This window comes from Podarcis vaucheri (genome assembly GCF_965113315.1).
Source record: "Podarcis vaucheri genome assembly, chromosome: W".
Lineage (NCBI taxonomy): Eukaryota > Metazoa > Chordata > Lepidosauria > Squamata > Lacertidae > Podarcis > Podarcis vaucheri.
Window position 1 is genome coordinate 36,159,338 of NC_138757.1, and position 18,302 is coordinate 36,177,639.

Here is an 18,302-nt window from a genome sequence, read left to right on the forward strand (position 1 = left end):
CTCGGACTCACTGGACAGGCTCGGTGATCTCGGGTCGTCATCCCCACTCATCCTTCCTTCGTATTCCTCCCCCTCGCTCTCTGTCTCCTCCCTTCTCTGCGTCTCTGCTCCTGAACCCCTGACAATAATATTTATTAATTTTCCAACAAATTAAACACAACACTACAAAAAACCAAAAAAGAAAAAACATACGACAATACAATACACACAAAAAAAACACTGCAAAACACTAACATACATCTAACAAAACAAAACAAAAACCATTTAAAACACAATCCAATTTCAATATCTTATCTTTCTTTCAGTAATTTCCACGACCTCCTCGCACCTCCCTTTTTGTATTCCACTTCTATTAATTGTTTCAGCAATTCCTTTCCATCTTCCTCTGTTGTCTATCCTATAATTGTCTTAACACATTCTAACCTTATTTTTCCCTTTAATGCTCTATTAATTTATTTATACTTAATTCCTTATAACATTTCTACTAAAGCCATATAACATCATATCCAACATTTTTCTAACATTCGTTAATTTTACAGTATTTCTGTAAATAGTCTTTAAACGTTTTCCAGTCTTCTTCCACCGACTCTTCTCCCTGGTCTCAGATTCTGCCAGTCATTTCCGCCAGTTCCATAAAGTCCATCACCTTCATCTGCAAGTGAATTTTTATTGTTTTCCTTACATATTCTTTTCCAACAAATTGTAATAGCACCATACATTTCCTTTGACTCTGCCGAGTCGCGACCCCCCTCCCTCCCCACAACTGGTATATTTATCCTCTTTCCATCACACACATCATTCTCAAGTTAGTACCATTATACATTGGAGGTATTATGTCAATCCTGCTAGTGTCTTGACCTCTTTACAATTCTTCTTTAAGTATTCAATAAATTTACTCCAGTTATTTCTTCTGCCGACTCTTCTCCCTGGTCCCGGATTCTGCCAGTCATTTCTGCAAGTCCCATACAGTCCATCACCTTCATCTGCCATTCTTCCCTGATGGGTAAATCTTGTGTCTTCCAATATTTTGCGATGAGTATTCTTGCTGCTGTTGTTGCATACATAAAAAAAGTTCTGTCCTTCTTTAGCACCAATTGGCCGACCATGCCCAGGAGAAAGGCCTCCGGTTTCTTAAGGAAGGTAAATACCTTTTTCATTTCATTATAAATCATCTCCCAGAATGCCTTAATCATTGGGCATGTCCACCAAAGGTGAAAAAATGTACCTTCAGTCTCATTACATTTCCAACATTTATTATCGGGCAAATGGTAGATTTTTCCAAGCTTAACTGGTGTCATGTACCACCTATAAATCATTTCCATTAAATTTTCTCTTAAGGCATTACATGCCGTAAACTTCATACCTGTCATCCATAACTGTTCCCAGTCAGCCATCAATATGTTATGTCCAACATCTTGTGCCCATTTAATCATAGCTGATTTCACCGTTTCATCCTGAGTGTTCCATTTCAACAGCAAGTTATACATTCTTGACAGATTCTTGACTTTAGGATCTAACAGTTCTGTTTCCAATTTTGATTTTTCTACCTAGAAGCCTAATTTTTTGTCCAAATTAAATGCCTCCATTATTTGATAATAATGAAGCCAGTCTCGCACTCTATTTTTAAATTTTTCAAAACTCTGCAGTTTTAATCTATCTCCCTCTTGCTCCAGAATTTCCCAATATTTCGGCCATTTGGCCTCCATATGGAGTTTTTTCTGTGCCTTCGCTTCCATTGGTGACAACCATCTTGGGGTTTTTTCCCCCCTAACAAATCTTTATATCTTCTCCAAACATTAAGCAATGCTTTTCTAACAATGTGATTTTTAAATGCTTTATGTGCTTTTACCTTATCATACCACAAGTATGCATGCCAACCAAATACATTGTTAAAACCTTCTAAATCCAAAACTTCCGTATTTTCAAGAAGCAGCCATTCTCTCAACCAACAAAAAGCAGCTGATTCATAATAAAGTTTAAGGTCTGGCAGGGCAAATCCCCCTCTTTCTTTAGCATCCGTTAATATCTTAAATTTTATTCGAGGCTTCTTGCCCTGACAAACAAATCTAGAAAAATCCTTCTGCCACTTCTTGAAACAATCCATCTTATCCAAAATTTGCAATGTTTGGAACAAAAATAACATCCTTGGCAGCACATTCATTTTTATCACAGCAATTCGGCCTAACAATGATAACTTCAAATTTGTCCATACTTCTAAATCCTTTTTCACTTCAGTCCAACATTTTTCATAATTATCCTTGAATAAGTTCACATTTTTAGCAGTCATGTTAACCCCTAAGTATTTCACTTTTTTAACCAATGTTAGTCCTGTCTCCTTCTGAAACTTCTCTCTCTCATTCATAGTTAAATTTTTCTCTAAAACCTTGGTTTTCATCTTATTCAACTTGAAACCTGCAACCTGTCTGTCACGGCTGCCTCAGGTCCCAGCTCACAAAGGACCAACGCCAGTTTCTCTTTATATACAAAGGTCTTTATTGAAGTCCATTAGTTGTTCCACAGTAGCGGCGCGCAGCCGTACGTCTGTTAGCTTAGACCGTAGAAGTCCCTTCTGAGTCGGTGCCCCCCCTACACCAGCTTAAGATACTGGCTTTGCTCCACCTCCTCCTGTCTTTCCTTTTCCGCAGGGTCTTTCTGCCCGCTGGAGTTCCGCCCCTCCTGGATTCCTCTGACGCTGAATCTCCCGACGGCTCTCCCTCCCTCCTGCGGGCTTTGGGACCTGGCTCCTCCCCCGGGCTCTCCGTTTCCCTGCGCGCTTGCACATTTGAACTTGGCGCGCGCGCCCAGTTTCCAACCCTTCTCCTGATGGTAACGTCACTCCTCTCACTGCTCCTCTCCCCTTCCGGGAGAGTGGCTTGTTCTGACCTCTCCTCCCTTCCAGCCAACGGAGCTGCTTCTCCTGACACACTGGAACTCCCCCCCCCCTTCGCTACGCTCTGGAGGGGAAGCCGGGCCTGATCTCCAGCTGCTGCTTCGGGATTCCCTGTTGGCTCTTTCCCCCTGATGAGTCCCCCCTGGGGCTCCTCTCCCCCTGGCTACAGGCGCCCCCTCCTGGGAATCCCCTGATTCGCTGGAAAAGCTCATGGAGTCCCTTGGGCCACAGTCCTCCTCCTCCTCGCTGTCCTCGGACTCTGCCCAATGGTCCTCCCTCTCCTGCCTCCCATGTGCCTCTGCCCCTGAACCCCTGACATCCATCCCCCCCTCGAAGCCCCCCCTTCCCCCCTCCCGCTGCTGGGGTGCAGGTTCCGGGTGCTCCATCGTTGCGGGGGTAGATGCTGGAAACAGTTCGTTCCCCCCGGTGCGCCACAGTTCATCTGGATCCGGCTAGTCCGTAACAAGCTCGTCGACGTCGATCTCCTCAGCTTCCAGTTCATTGTATGCGTGTTCGAACCCGTCCTCCTCCCCCAACCCGTCCAAGCCCGCCTCTCCCCCAGTTACCTCGGGCGATGCTGTCTGCCAAGGCCCCCTTAGCCACCTCCTGCTCCACCCCACTTCTGGCTGATCGTCCCACCAGTAAGAGCGGTCCGTGTCCACCCCCGAGCACGATCCCCTTGGAGGGCTCGATTCTGGCGTCGTCTCCTCTGCTGCGGAGAAGCCCTGGAACGTGCTGGCGGAAAGTGTGGGCGTAAAAAGCCAGTCATCGAAATAATCCGCTGGCATGGGTCTGTGTGGGAAGAGTGCATGGAACTCGTCTTTGAGAAGCGGTTCCTCCAGAGCATAATCCGGCACCCAACTGTTGGCGCTGGCCGGGGTGCCTTCCCTGGCGAGGAGGTATTCTACTCCCTCCTCCCCCCATCTCGAGTCCAGAATCTCCATGACCTCGTTGAGTGTCGTGGCCCTCGGTGACTTCCCCCCCTCTGGTGACTTTCTGCGTGGGTCTAGTGCTGCCCCTGGCTCCTGAAACCTGTGCGGGGCCCTGTAGGGTGTGAGCACCGACCTATGGAAGACCGGGTGCATTCTGGAACCTTCTGGGAGGGCCAACCGAAAAGCTACAGGATTGATCTTGGCCTCAACCTGGTATGGCCCTAGTTGTTTGTGTCCTAGCTTCTTCTTAGCTAACGACTTGGCTGGCACCGCCTGGGCCGCCAACCATACCCAGTCCCCCACCTGGATGTCCTCCCCTGCCCTCCTGTGCCTGTCTGCCTGCACTTTGTATGCGTGTTTAGCTAGCTCCAAGTGCCGTCGGAGCTCCTTGTGGACTTCCTGCAATTCTGCTGAGAAGTGCTCAGCTGCCTGGGGCTCCCCCTCCGCCGTCATCGTTAACCCCGGGAAGGTTCTGGGATGCCGCCCATTGTTGGCGAAGAACGGTGTCACCCCCGTTGACACGTGCTTCGTGTTGTTGTAGGCAAACTCGGCCATCGGTAGGTAGTCCACCCAAGTCACAGGCTTCTGATTGGCGTAACAGCGCAGGTACTGCTGCATGATGGCGTTGACCCTCTCCGCTTGGCCGTTGGTCTGCGGATGCCTTGCCGACGCTAAGTTGATCTTGACGTTCAGGATACCCAGGAGCTTCTGCCAGAAACTGGAAATGAATTGGCGGCCCCGGTCGGACAGGATGGACCGTGGTAAGCCATGCACCCTGAACACGTGGTCTATGAACAGCTTGGCGGTCTGTTCCGCTGTAGCCACCTTCGCGCAAGGAATGAAATGTGCCATCTTGGTGAACAGGTCCACAACCACAAGTACCGCCGTCTTGCCTCGCGAACTGGGTAGATCAGTAACAAAGTCCAGCGCCACTCTCTCCCACGGCTGTAGTGGCGTCTCCAGCGGTTCCAGCAGTCCCGCTGGCTTCTTGTGCACTGGCTTGGATCTCTGGCAAGTGTCACACCTGGTGACGTAATCCGCGACCTCTCCTCGCATCTGGGGCCACCAAAAATCCCTGGCTACTAAGTCCGCCGTCTTCTCCTTGCCGAAGTGACCCGCGCTGGGTGCGTCGTGCAACTGCTGTAGAACCTTCGCGCGGAGATTGTCCCCCGGCACATAGAGAGCACCTTTGTGGGTCAGCAGGCCGTCGCGTATCTGGAAAACGTTGTCCTGCACTGTGCCCCTCCGCAGTTCTTCCATCTTGGATTGTGCGAACGGATCAGTCTGCAGCGCGCGACGCACCGCGTCCAGGTTCACGGCAGCTGAAGCGCAGGCCCATGCCTGCGGTGCGAAAATGTGCCTTGCCGCCACTGGTGCCGCTTCCTCGAGATATTGCGGCTTCCTGGAGAGCGCATCTGCTATGACATTGTTGTCTCCCGGGATGTACTCAATCCTGAAGTCGAAATCCGCAAAGAACTCCGCCCAGCGTATGTGCCTCTGGCTCTGGAGCTTCGCTGTGTGCCAATACTCCAGGTTCTTGTGGTCCGTGCGGACCTGCACGGTGTGCTTGGCTCCGATGAGGAAGTGCCTCCACGCCTTGAAAGCCGCGTGGATGGCCAACAACTCCCTGTCCCAGATTGTGTAGTTCTGCTCCGACTTGCTGAGCTTCCGGGAGTAGAAAGTGCAGGGCCTCCAGTTCCCCTGCGGATCTTCCTGCAAGAGGACGGCCCCCACCGCTCTGTCAGACGCGTCAGTCTCAACCCGCATGGGCCTGCCGGGATTCACGTGTAGCAGCTGTTCTTCAAACGCGAAGAGGCGCTTGAGTCGCCGGAAGGACTGCTCCGCCTGGTCCGTCCAGGTGAACTTCTTCTTCTTGGAACTGAGAATGTCCGTGATAGCTGCCGTCTCTTTCGCGAAACCCCTGATGAACTTGCGGTAAAAGTTGGCGAAGCCGACGAACCTCTGGACCTCCTTCCGATTGCGTGGGCTCTTCCAGTCCAACACCGCGCGGACCTTGGCGCTGTCCATGGCTAGTCCCTTGTCGGACAGCCTGTAGCCCAGGAAATCCACCTCCGTCACGTCGAATTGGCACTTCTCCAGCTTGGCGTAGAGTCTGTGCTCCCGTAGCCTCTGCAGGACCTCCTTTACGTCACTCTCGTGAGTCTCCTGCGATTCCGAGAAGATCAGGATGTCGTCGAGGAAGCATACGCACTTCTTGTAGAGGAGTCCCGCTAGCACGTGGTGCACGTGGTGCCATACTCATGGCTGCCAAACTTCGTGAGCTTTGCAAAAAAAAAAATTGCGTACTTTGAGAAGGGACTTACTGTCACGGCTGCCTCAGGTCCCAGCTCACAAAGGACCAACGCCAGTTTCTCTTTATATACAAAGGTCTTTATTGAAGTCCATTAGTTGTTCCACAGTAGCGGCGCGCAGCCGTACGTCTGTTAGCTTAGACCGTAGAAGTCCCTTCTGAGTCGGTGCCCCCCCCACACCAGCTTAAGATGCTGGCTTTGCTCCACCTCCTCCTGTCTTTCCTTTTCCGCAGGGTCTTTCTGCCCGCTGGAGTTCCGCCCCTCCTAGATTCTTCTGACGCTGAATCTCCCGACGGCTCTCCCTCCCTCCTGCGGGCTTTGGGACCTGGCTCCTCCCCCGGGCTCTCCGTTTCCCCGCGCGCTTGCACATTTGAACTTGGCGCGCGCGACCAGTTTCCAACCCTTCTCCTGATGGTAACGTCACTCCTCTCACTGCTCCTCTCCCCTTCCGGGAGAGTGGCTTGTTCTGACCTCTCCTCCCTTCCAGCCAACGGAGCTGCTTCTCCTGACACACTGGAACTCCCCCCCCCCCATCGCTACGTTCTGGAGGGGAAGCCGGCTTTGATCTCCAGCTGCTGCTTCGGGATTCCCTGTTGGCTCTTTCCCCCTGATGAGTCCCCCCTGGGGCTCCTCTCCCCCTGGCTACAGGCGCCCCCTCCTGGGAATCCCCTGATTCGCTGGAAAAGCTCATGGAGTCCCTTGGGTCACAGTCCTCCTCCTCCTTGCTGTCCTCGGACTCTGCCCAATGGTCCTCCCTCTCCTGCCTCCCATGTGCCTCTGCCTCTGAACCCCTGACACTGTCCAAATTCTTGAATCAGTTCCAATACCCTTTTAGTACTAGCTTCTGGCTCCTGTAGAGTCAATACTAAATCATCAGCAAATGCTTTCAGTTTATACTGTTTAGCTCCCACCTGTATACCTTTAACCTCTTGGTCCTTTCTAATCATATTTAGCAAAACCTCTAGGACCGATATAAAAAGCAATGGAGAAATTGGGCAACCTTGTCGTGTCCCTTTTTCAATCTTAAACTCTTCTGTGATCACATTATTCACAATTAATTTTGCCTTTTGTTCTGAATAAATTGCACCTATAGCATTTTCAAAACCTTCTCCTACCCCCATCCCCTGTAGATTCTTCTTCATAAAACTCCAAGAAATATTGTCGAAGGCTTTCTCTGCATCCACAAATATCAAGACTGCTTTAGTATTAATATTCACTTGTAGTTTTTCTAGAATATTAATTATATTCCTCATATTGTCAGACAGATGTCTGCCCGGGAGAAAGCCTGCTTGATCTGTGTGAATTTCTTCTGCTAACACCTTTTTTAATCTTTTAGCCAAAATATCTGTGAAGATTTTGTAATCCACATTAAGCAGCGATATAGGGCGGTAGTTCTTGAGCTGTGTCTTTTCAGTCTCTGTTTTCGGTATAAGTGTAATGTAAGCTTCCTTCCACGACTCTGGTGCCCGTCTTCCTTCCAATATTTCATTGCAGACTTCCTTTAATGGTTGTATTAACCATTCTTTCAAAGATCTGTAATATCTTGAAGTCAAACCATCTGGTCCTGGAGATTTGCCTAATTGCATGTTTTGGATAGCCCCTTCCACCTCCTGATCCGTTATCTTATAGTTCAACATTCACTGTTTTTCCTGAGAGATTTTACGTACTCCATTCATTTTTAAAAATCAATCAATATCCATTTCTTTTTGCTTCTCTTGAGAGTCCCAAGGACTGCAAGAAGATCAAACCTATCCATTCTGAAGGAAATCAGCCCTGAGTGCTCACTGGAAAGACAGACCGTGAAGCTGAGGCTCCAATGGCCACCTCATGAGAAGAGAAGACTCCCTGGAAAAGACTCTGATGTTGGGAAAGATGGAGGGCACAAGGAGAAGGGGACGACAGAGGACGAGATGGTGGGACAGTGTTCTCGAAGCTACCAGCATGAGTTTGACCAAACTGTGGGAGGCAGTGGAAGACAGGAGTGCCTGGCGTGCTCTGGTCCAGAGGGTCATGAAGAGGCGGACACGACTAAACGACTAAACAACAACAAATGCTGCCTACCCTGAGCTACACACAGGCAGGAAAGTTACAGAAACATGACTCAATTTGCTTCTCCAGATAGCAGAGACCAACAAGTTACATCCTTGTAATCCTGGTTTCGGCGCTCAAAGTCTTCCACGTGGGCAGCAAGGTGGGAATTGACCATGCAGAAGCTGGTATTGTTGCAGACAAACCTCATGGCCACACACCCCTTGTTACCCTGCAGGGGCGGAGAAAAGATGCCTGTTAGTGAGCAAGCAGGAAAGAGGGGGAAACTGGTTGGCAGAGATTAGAAAAACAGATAGACAGACAGAAAGATAGACCTAGGGAATTCCGCTCTCAGGGTCTACTCCCCATCTTCCCCATGATGCCTGTGCCCACTGTTTCCTTCATCACTTCCTTGATGCGGCTGAGCTGGTCCTTCCGGACAAAGATGAGCAACATCATTCCGACTAGACGGACCAGCTGCACCTAGAAGATGCAAGGTACTGGGATGTCTACCAGCTCTGTTCATTGCTTGCTGTCCTGGGCCGGCTGGATGCAGATAGGAGTGGCAGGTGGCACCAACTGGGGATCCCCCAAGGGAAGAAGGCTCAGAGCCAGGGAACTGGTGGGGGGTCGTCCGAGGGAGAAGAGGGAGCAGACTGTGAGCAAGAGGAGGTGTTGGAAACTGAAGAGGCAGGAGGGCAGGAAGATTCTGTGGCAAACAGCAGCCCAGAATCCGAGGCAGAAGTGGAGGCTGGAGGCGGGGGTCAAGAGGCAGAGATCAGGCAGGCTGCTGAAGAAGCCAGGGGGTCTCCCCATCCTGCTGCGATCAGCTCCCCTCCCTGCTGGTCTCCCAGAACACAGAGAAATTAAGAGGAGGGAGCAAAGACAGACAAGGTGTCAGAGTCTCAGGTTGCTTGGGAAGGACCAGGGGGAGGAGGAGACTTCAGAGAGTGGTGGGAGGGTAGCAACCTTCAGCCTTCACAACTACCTCACTGGGGCAAGACCTGTTGGGAAAGGTTTCTGTGATCACGAGGCCTGCACGGTTTGGGTTTCTTTGAATAAAGAATGTTGGCTTCTTTTGAATAAAACACCACTGACACCAGGTGTTTTTTCTTGCTGACCTCCTCCTCCTCCTCACTCCAGCTCCTGACAGCTGTCTGGCTGCTGAAGAAATGGGTGGGGTTGGACTTACTTTTTTGTACTTGGATTTGGAACGCAAAGCCTTTTCCACAGCTGTCAGCCACTCTTGCTCCTTTGTCGAGTCCAAGTAGAAGAAAGCCTCTGTGCTCAGGTCCAGCTCCTGGAACCGAATGCCCAAGTGCCAAAGAGAAGGATGTGGAACTGCAGGAATAGGACTCCAATCGGAACAGACGTGCTGCTTAAATATGGAAAGACAACAGGAGTGTGTGGCAGGTAGGATTACAAGGGCAGGCAAGATCAGGACCAAGAACAAACAAGTAAGACCAGCCACTTCTTCCTCAGCTTAGCTATTCGGGGCCCCAAAGGAGCTTTGCTAATGAAAGAAAAAAAGCTTTTCCCTTGTATTTTTTAAGATGTGTCAGCCAGCCTGATATCTAAGCACTATCCCAGTAGCCACAGGCAACCAGAAATTCTTTGAAGGCAAGTGAGTTGGTTGATCTCTCCATTCTTCCTTCACCTGGCAACCTGGTTTCCAGGCTGGCTTTCCGGGAGCAGAAAACCACCTCTCAGATCTGCTGTGCCAAGCTTGTTTGCTAGAAGATTACCCCGTAACACCCTTGTCCTCTTTGCAAACCTCCTAAATGGCTAGCCTTCTGTGTTTCCATGCTGGCCATGAAGGAATGGGCATTCCCCACTCTGAAAACAGCACAGAAATACAGCCTGTCTAGTAAAGGGGTAAAAAGAGCAAGCTAAACAGCCTCTGTAAAACAGTAGCATCTGAAGCTGCTAACCACATACTGATAAACATATCATAAAAGCAGACATGAAAAACAAATGGCCACTGGGTACTACTAACAGTGGGACACGGGTGGCGCTGTGGGTTAAACCACAGAGCCTAGGACTTGCAGATCAGAAGGTCGGCGGTTCAAATCCTCACGACGGGGTGAGCTCCCGTTGCTCGGTCCCTGCTCCTGCCAACCTAGCAGTTCGAAAGCACGTCCAAGTGCAAGTAGATCAATAAGTGCCGCTCCGGCGGGAAGGTAAATGGCGTTTCCATGCGCTGCTCTGGTTCGCCAGAAGCGAAAGCACGTCAATCTGGCCACATGACCCGCAAGCTGCACGCCGGCTCCCTCGGCCAATAAAGTGAGATGAGCACCGCAAGCCCATAGTCAACCACGACTGGACCTAATGGTCAGGGGTCCCTTTACCTTTACCTTACTACTAACAGTACGAGGAAATAACCAAAGCAAAAACTTTGTTTGAAGTAGTAAGCTTAGCATTATAAGTATGACCCACACCAAGTGTTGGGGGGGGGTCACGCCTCCCTGTCCTCCAGCACAGCTTTTAGGAGGAGTTCCAAAGGTTTTGCTTCAGTTTTGGATTAACTGCATCTTGTCACAATGTCTGAAGCTGCACAAACCGCTTCATTTGAACCATGGCTCATTGAAACAAGCCAACTTCCAATCGTGGGTTTACAAAGCTGGTAAAATGAACCACCATAGGATCTGGACACACCAAACTGTGGTTAATTTAAAATCCAAGTGGAAGCTTCCCAATAGGCTTGGGGTGGGGGAGAGGTGTGCAAACCTGGAGGAGAGGCTGCCGTTCTGCTCATAATATGAAGCCACGGTTCAGTATGTGGCACCAAGGAAAATTGCCCACCACAACTAATACTTTCCATTACCCACCCATGTGGCCTGAGTGAACAGGACAGACTTTGCCTGGCACCCAACAATAAAGCTGTCATGTAGATGTCGCTTTCTCCAGCCCCAACTCTGATACAGGTTCCACTGGTCTTTGCACTTTTGCATGATCTGACCTGAAATTCTGGGTGTTGACATATGCCTTCTCTCTCTTGGTGAGGACGTGCTTGATGTCATGGAACTTTGAAGTGTCAGGCATAGCTCTAATGGCTTTAGCCCAAACGTAGCAGAGTTTTCCTGCACAGCGAAGAAGCTAGTCGAGGTGGAAATGACTAGTCAGCTAGACTCAGAATAACTATTTACAGGATTTATTAAAAGGAAAAATAAAACCAGCAGAGTTTCTGCATACAAAACAAAGCAAAATAAATCCTCTCTCTCTCTCTCTCATAACCATACACAGCACTTCTACTCCTGCTTCTAACACACCTAACACCAAACTGTGCTAGCATTTCTAGATAACAGAGTTGAGTGCTGGTCGTTAACCAATCAGAGTAAGTAGTTTCTAGGTCAAGCAGACCTTGGCTTTCTGCCAAGAGTAAATTGACACTGCCTTGAGTTAATTGTGTGAAGCCAGAATCTGTAAGTTCCCACGAGAATCAATTAACAGAAACTGAACACCCCCTCACAGATTCTGCTGTACAATTAACATCAAATAACACCTATGTAGGAGATTATTTTTCCAGCAAACCTAAACCCTTGCACATTTGCTTGTTCTTTATCTTTGCCAATGGTTTAGTTAATACATCTGCTACATTTTCTTCACTTGATACATAAGTACATGTGATTATATTGTCTTGTACACAGCAACGTACATTTTGGTATTTTACAGAGATATGTTTGGAACATGATTTGAAACCCTCTGTTTTACTTAAGGTTATACAAGCTTGATTATCAATGTAAACTTGTACTGGTTCTCCACAATTTACATTTAAATCTGCTAACAAATGCTTGAAATAAATCACCTCGTTGCACAATTCACTCAATGCGGCGTACTCAGATTCCGTTGATGACACACTTACAACGTCTTGCTTGCGTGACCGCCAGCTGATTAAAGCTCCACCGACCATTATGACTAGTCCTGTGACAGATTTTCTATCTGGCAAATTTCCCCAGTCACTATCACAGTAGCAACTCAACATTTCATCCTCGGAAGAATTTAATTGTAACATATAGCCAATTGTCTGTTTGAGGTATCTCAGAACTTGTTTTACCCCTTTCCAGGCATTTAGTTTGGGTTTTGAGACCAATCTACTTAATATGCCTACTGCGTAGCTAATATCAGGTCTGGACCACTGTGCAAGATACAATAAACTTCCAATTACAGAGTGATATACATCAGGATGTTCAAATTCAGGACTCTCATCTATATGAAGTGTTTTTATGAAACCTGGATCCATAGGCACCGCTGCCCCTTTGCAATCCTGCATCCTATATGTAGTCAGTAGTTGTTTAACTTTGTTCTTCTGACTAATTAGGCAGCTGCCATCTTGGGCCCAGCACACTTCCAACCCTAGATATGTCCTAACCGGGCCTAAATCTTTCATTTTAAACTTACTGGACAATTGCTTGGCAAACCTTTTAGTTTGTTTATCTGTTTTACAGGCATACAATACATCATCTACATAAATCAGACAAAACTCTTGATCACTGCCTGTACCACGTACATAAACACAATTGTCAGCTGTACTCTGCTTGAAACCAAATGACACTAAGGCCTCATGGAAACATTTGTTCCAAGATCTTGCAGCCTGTTTGAGACCATATAGAGCTTTGTTTAATTTCAACACTCTATTGGAACCTGTCTCATAACCAGGCGGTTCGGCTAGATACAGGTCTTCTGATATTGATGCATGTAAATATGCAGTCTGGATATCAAAATGGTTTAACAGGAGTTTTCTCTTTGCTCCAAGCGTTAAAATCAGCCTTACACTGTCCCCCTTTAGCAGTAGGGGAAAAAGTTTCGTCATAATCTTTTCCAGGCCTCTGAGAGTATCCTTGAGCCACTAAACGAGCTTTGTATTTGTACTTTCCTGTCACCAGAGGTTTAAGTTTGTACACCCACCTGCAGCCTACAATCTTTGCCCCCTCAGGCGCTGCTACTGGTGTAAAGACCTTGTGCTCATTCAGAGAGGACATCTCTTCCTCCATTGCCTGTTTCCAGAGCTCTGCCTCCTCTTTTGGTAACTTTAACACCTCCTGAAAACTCTTGGGTTCTGCAATTACACTAAACACATTTGCAGTATCTGGAGAAAAACGCACCGGAGGCACTCCTTTGTTTTGTCTTTTAGATCTTCTGGGAGAAAATTTTTCTTCTGACCCACTTTCCTCCTCAGAACTACGACCTCTCTTTTGTTGCTTAGCAACTGGTCTCTGGCTAACTCCACTTTCTTGAGAGCTCTTATCTGAACTTTCCTCCCCCTCAGACTCTGATTCTCTATGTTTACCTTCAGAGTCATGAAGCTCCTGGGAAGGTTCAAACCAAACCTCAGTATTGGCATGTAGTCTCTCCCAGCCACTATGTTCACAAAAACTGGCATTCCTGGAGATCACAATGCCATTTGTCCCTTCAGCAAAACGGAAACCTTTTCCCAGCTCCTGGTAACCCACAAACACTAACTGTTTGTTTGGTCTTAGGATCTCCCTTCTTCCTCATTTGTTTTGGAATTAATACCCAGGCTTTTAATCCAAACACATGCAAATGGTCAATTTTAGTTTTTTTCTGAAACAATTTAAAGTACGGGGTTGTACCTATTGTTTGATGAAAAAGCCTATTTTGGAGATAACACGCGGTGAGCATGCTCTCCCCCCAATAAGACATGGGCAAATCAGCATCATCAAGCATGGCAAACATCATATCTTGTAAAGATCTGTTTTTCCGCTCTGCAACGCCATTCTCCTCTGGGGAAAAAACGTTCGTTTTTCTATGCCCAATGCCACGCTTTTGTAACCAATCTCTAAAGGCATTTGACATAAATTCGCCACCTCTGTCCGTCTGGATCCTTTTGAGTTTAATGGACAGAAATCTTTCCACAGATGCCACCCAGCCTTTAAACTTAGTGAACACGTCACCCTTATTCTTCATGGGAAAAACCCAAGAGTAACGTGTGGCGTCATCCACAATTGTTAATGAAAAGCGCGCTCCACCCCTGCTTACAGCAAATGGACCAATTACGTCCATGTGAACCAGCTGTAGCGGTGACTCACTAACTCTGTCACTTCTGGGGTAAGAGACTCTGTGGGTTTTAACCTTTTTACAAACATTACAATCAAGGTACTTGTTACAACTCTTTAAATTACCCCCATCAGCCAATTCAGATATTTTTAGTACACTTTTCCAGCAAGCATGCCCCATTTTCCTGTGCAATAAGTGCACACAGTTGTCATGTATAGCTTTGTTATTCACTGCAGGCTGAGATTTACTGACTACTGCTGCAACTTGAGATCCTGCTTTAAGCCAAAACAAGCCTCCCTCTGACTTAGCAGTGCCTAAAATCTCACCAGTCTTCTTAATAATGCAACTGTCTCCTTCAAAATACACTTTAAACCCAGCTTTTAGCAAACAATCTACAGACATCAGATTGCTCCTTAATGAAGGCACACAAAGTACATTTTGCAGGCATTCACGAAGACAAGGAACAAACACTGCACCCCCCGAAATCACTTCGGAAGTACTTCCGTCTGCTAGAGCCACCTGGCTGCGCTGTGCTGAGTTCTTGGAAACAAACAATTCATCTGAATTTACGATGTGCCGAGATGCTCCCGAATCGACCACCCAGACAGCTTGTTTCTCATCAGCAATCTTGACCTCGGCGGTCACCAGCTGAGCCGACTGTTTTTGTTTGAAGAATTTCTTTTTACGCTGCTGCTGCTGCTGATCTCGTCTCTGCTCCTGCACCGGCAACTGAGACTTGACCAACTCCGGACATTGTCGTTTTAGATGCGCTGAAGACCCACATCGGAAACAACGCCTAACAGCAAACGCTGACTCCTCACCAGTACGCTGCTTTTGCTTCACCTCTGGCACGGCATGAGAACTCCTTCCAAACCGCCCGCCAGTAGAAGTCTCTGCAGCCAACGACCTTTCTTGCCTCTTCTGCCATTCTTCAATCAAACGCCCAGTAACGTAGCTGACTGATAAATCACGCTCCTGTATGCCTTCTAGAGACAAAACTAAATTATCCCAGCTTTCCGGGAGAGAACTCAAAATAATAGACACCTTCTCCTGCTGGTGTAACGCACAGTCTCTTTCCTGTAGCGCAGCAAACTTTAACTGTAAACTGTGTAGGTGTTCCTGCATTGTAACCCCAGGCTGTAACATTGCCTTGTACAATGCCTTGCGAATGAACAGCTTGGAAACCGCTGTCTCACACACATGGAGTTCTTTAAGTGCTTGCCACACACCTCTAGCTGTCTTGATTCCCCTCACATACGGCAACTGGGAATCTTCCAGCCCCAAGACAATTGTGGCCCTTGCTCTTTGGTCTTTATCGAGGTCTTCATCATCAGGCTTCGCAGGAAACTTACTCACCACTTGCCAGAGACGATCCCTCTGCAGCACTGCCTGCATGCGTTCCGACCACAGCAAGTAATTGGAGTCATTCAGACGCTCAAAAGCCATCTGAACTGGTTGTGAGGCCATCTTGAGAGCGATGTCCCTGGAACCCGGAACCAGCTACTCACGACCACTGAGAGAGAAAACAGGAACCACAGCACCCAGCACTCACACGCTGCAGCTGTTGTCCTTGTGTCCACTGCGTCACCAGCTCACAACAGTCAGGAACCAGCCAGTGTCCATCTGCTGCACCGACAGGAACAACAACTTCTGGGACTACTGGAACCAACACCGTTGATGCTGACACCACCACAACTCAGGCTGGCAGCACAATGCCCATAACCTCATGGAACTTTGAAGTGTCAGGCATAGCTCTAATGGCTTTAGCCCAAACGTAGCAGAGTTTTCCTGCACAGCGAAGAAGCTAGTCGAGGTGGTAATGACTAGTCAGCTAGACTCAGAATAACTATTTACAGGATTTATTAAAAGGAAAAATAAAACCAGCAGAGTTTCTGCATACAAAACAAAGCAAAATAAATCCTTTCTCTCTCTCTCTCTCTCTCTCTCTCTCTCTCTCTCTCTCTCTCTCTCTCTCATAACCATACACAGCACTTCTACTCCTGCTTCTAACACACCTAAAACCAAACTGTGCTAGCATTTCTAGATAACAGAGTTGAGTGCTGGTCGTTAACCAATCAGAGTAAGTAGTTTCTAGGTCAAGCAGACCTTGGCTTTCTGCCAAGAGTAAATTGACACTGCCTTGAGTTAATTGTGTGAAGCCAGAATCTGTAAGTTCCCATGAGAATCAATTAACAGAAACTGAACATGATGAGTCCCTCTCTCTGTCCGGACTGCGTATGTGTGGAAGGCACAAAGAGCTTGCGCATAGTGTGGGTCATTGGGGTTGCTTCTTGCTCATGCTCTCCTTGTCACGGATACGCCTAAGGGAGATGAGAACAGAACTCAAGTAGTCCTTAAAAGCAAGGAGGCGGGAGGGCACAGTACACCTCTAAGGCAACTTACAGCCTGCTTGGTGGCAGCGGTGGGGGTGGAGGCTCCCGGCGGGCACTCATTTGCTGATTCTGCAGGTTTCTTTCCTTCTCCATGAAGTTATCCTCGAATCCCAGAATTCCAGAGAGAGGAAAAGACTTCTGAGGTTAGAGAGGCTTCAGAACCGTTTGAGGACGTTTCGGGAAAGGAACTTAGAAAATACTTAACTGCAGGAAAATGTTCCTGCCTCCGCACAGCACCACATTTGTCGGACAATTGCCTCTCAGCTTATGCATGTTTACAAAGGATTGTGGAGGCAACAGGTCCTCCCCTCAAGGCCTTTTCCTCTAAAGGAGGTAGACTGGTCTTCTCCAATCCTCTGGCCACTGCTGAGTTTTCCAAACTTTCTGGCATATTGCGTGGAGCACCTTAACAGCATCATCTTTAACAAAATTTAATAGTTCAGCTGGAACATCATCACTTCCACTGGCCTTGTTATTAGCATTGCTTTCTAAGGCCCATTTGACTTTGCTCTCCAGGGTGTCAGGCTCAAGGTCAGCAACCACACTACCTGGGGTGTATGAGACATCCATATCTTTCTGGTATAATTCCTCTGTGTATTCTTGCCACTTCTTCTTGACGTCTTCTGCTTCTGTTAGGTCCTTTCCACCTTTGTCCTTTATTATGGTACTCTTTGAATGAAATGTTCCTTTCATAGCTCCAGTTTTCTTGAACAGATCTCTGGTTCTTCCCATTCTGTTGTTTTCCTCTATTTCTTTGCATTGCTCGTTTAAGAAGGCCCTCTTGTCTCTCCTTGCTATTTTTTGGAAATCTGCATTCAATTTCCTGTATCTTTCACTATCTCCCTCGCATTTTGCTTGCCTTCTCCAAGTCCACCTTTCCTTTTGAAGCAAAATGTCATTGAAATGGGGGAGAAATGCCCTGCATGAAGTCTTGGGTTTGCAATTTGGGGAGAGGGAAGACTGTCTGCGGCGCTGGGGAGCGGGCAGGCTGGCGAGGCCCCCTAGATCTAGAGGCCCTAGGCTTCAGCCTACTTAGCCTATACATAAATCTGGCCCTACCTATGTCACAGTGAGCACAGGCCCATCGATCACGTGCAAGGCATTCTGCGTGTTGGGAAGGAGCCTCCTGTTCTGGGCCAGGGGGAAGAGTGACACCAGCAGAAGACTGGGTGGTGGGGTCGAAGCTGATCCCGGGGAGCACGTGAGGAGTCAAGGCTTCCCGCATGAAGGCCTCGCTTCCCCTAGAAGTCCCTGCCTCCTGGTCTGTGTTCGCTTTCTTCTTCAGGTACAGCGCCAGCATGTTCTGGATGGTGCACCTGCTTTCGGGGGAGAGCTTGTAGACCTGGTCCACACTAGAAGAATAGCCATGAGACGGGTGAGACTCCTGCAAGGCATCCCCAAAGTCAGGGGAATATAAGCGCATTTGAAGAGCCTTGCTGGTTCAGGCCAAGGCCCATTCAGTCTGACATCCTGTTGGCATGTAGTTGGTCCACCACAATTGCAATATTATTGCATCCTTCAGGAATGGTGTGTCCAGCTCCATCTGAGTCATCATCCAGGCACGCTGTGGAGCTGCATGGATGAGAGATGGGCATCTTCGGCCAATCAGGGGTGAAGAGCTGGCAAGATCCCCTGTACTGAGCAGAAAAGCAAACTCTTTGGCCTCCGAGATCTCTCCCAACTCTCAGCAGCCCTCACTGTGAGCCTTACTAGAGGAATTTTGCCCTGCTTT

At 48.1% G+C, this 18,302-nt stretch overlaps 1 protein-coding gene across 1 annotated transcript in view; it reads right to left on the reverse strand.

Moving 5' to 3' along the window:
• The window catches only part of LOC309523277 (inositol polyphosphate 5-phosphatase OCRL-like), a gene marked incomplete at both ends in the record, with an annotated part of 49,485 nt that extends 31,492 nt beyond the window's left edge, over positions 1–17,993 (reverse strand). Inside the window, 4 exons of the mRNA XM_082207062.1 lie at positions 8,275–8,417; positions 8,525–8,645; positions 9,355–9,503; positions 17,630–17,993. Coding sequence (XP_082063188.1) covers positions 8,275–8,417; positions 8,525–8,645; positions 9,355–9,503; positions 17,630–17,993 — 777 coding nt within the window. The remainder of the gene's footprint in view (positions 1–8,274; positions 8,418–8,524; positions 8,646–9,354; positions 9,504–17,629) is intronic.
• Positions 17,994–18,302: the final 309 nt, after the last annotated feature.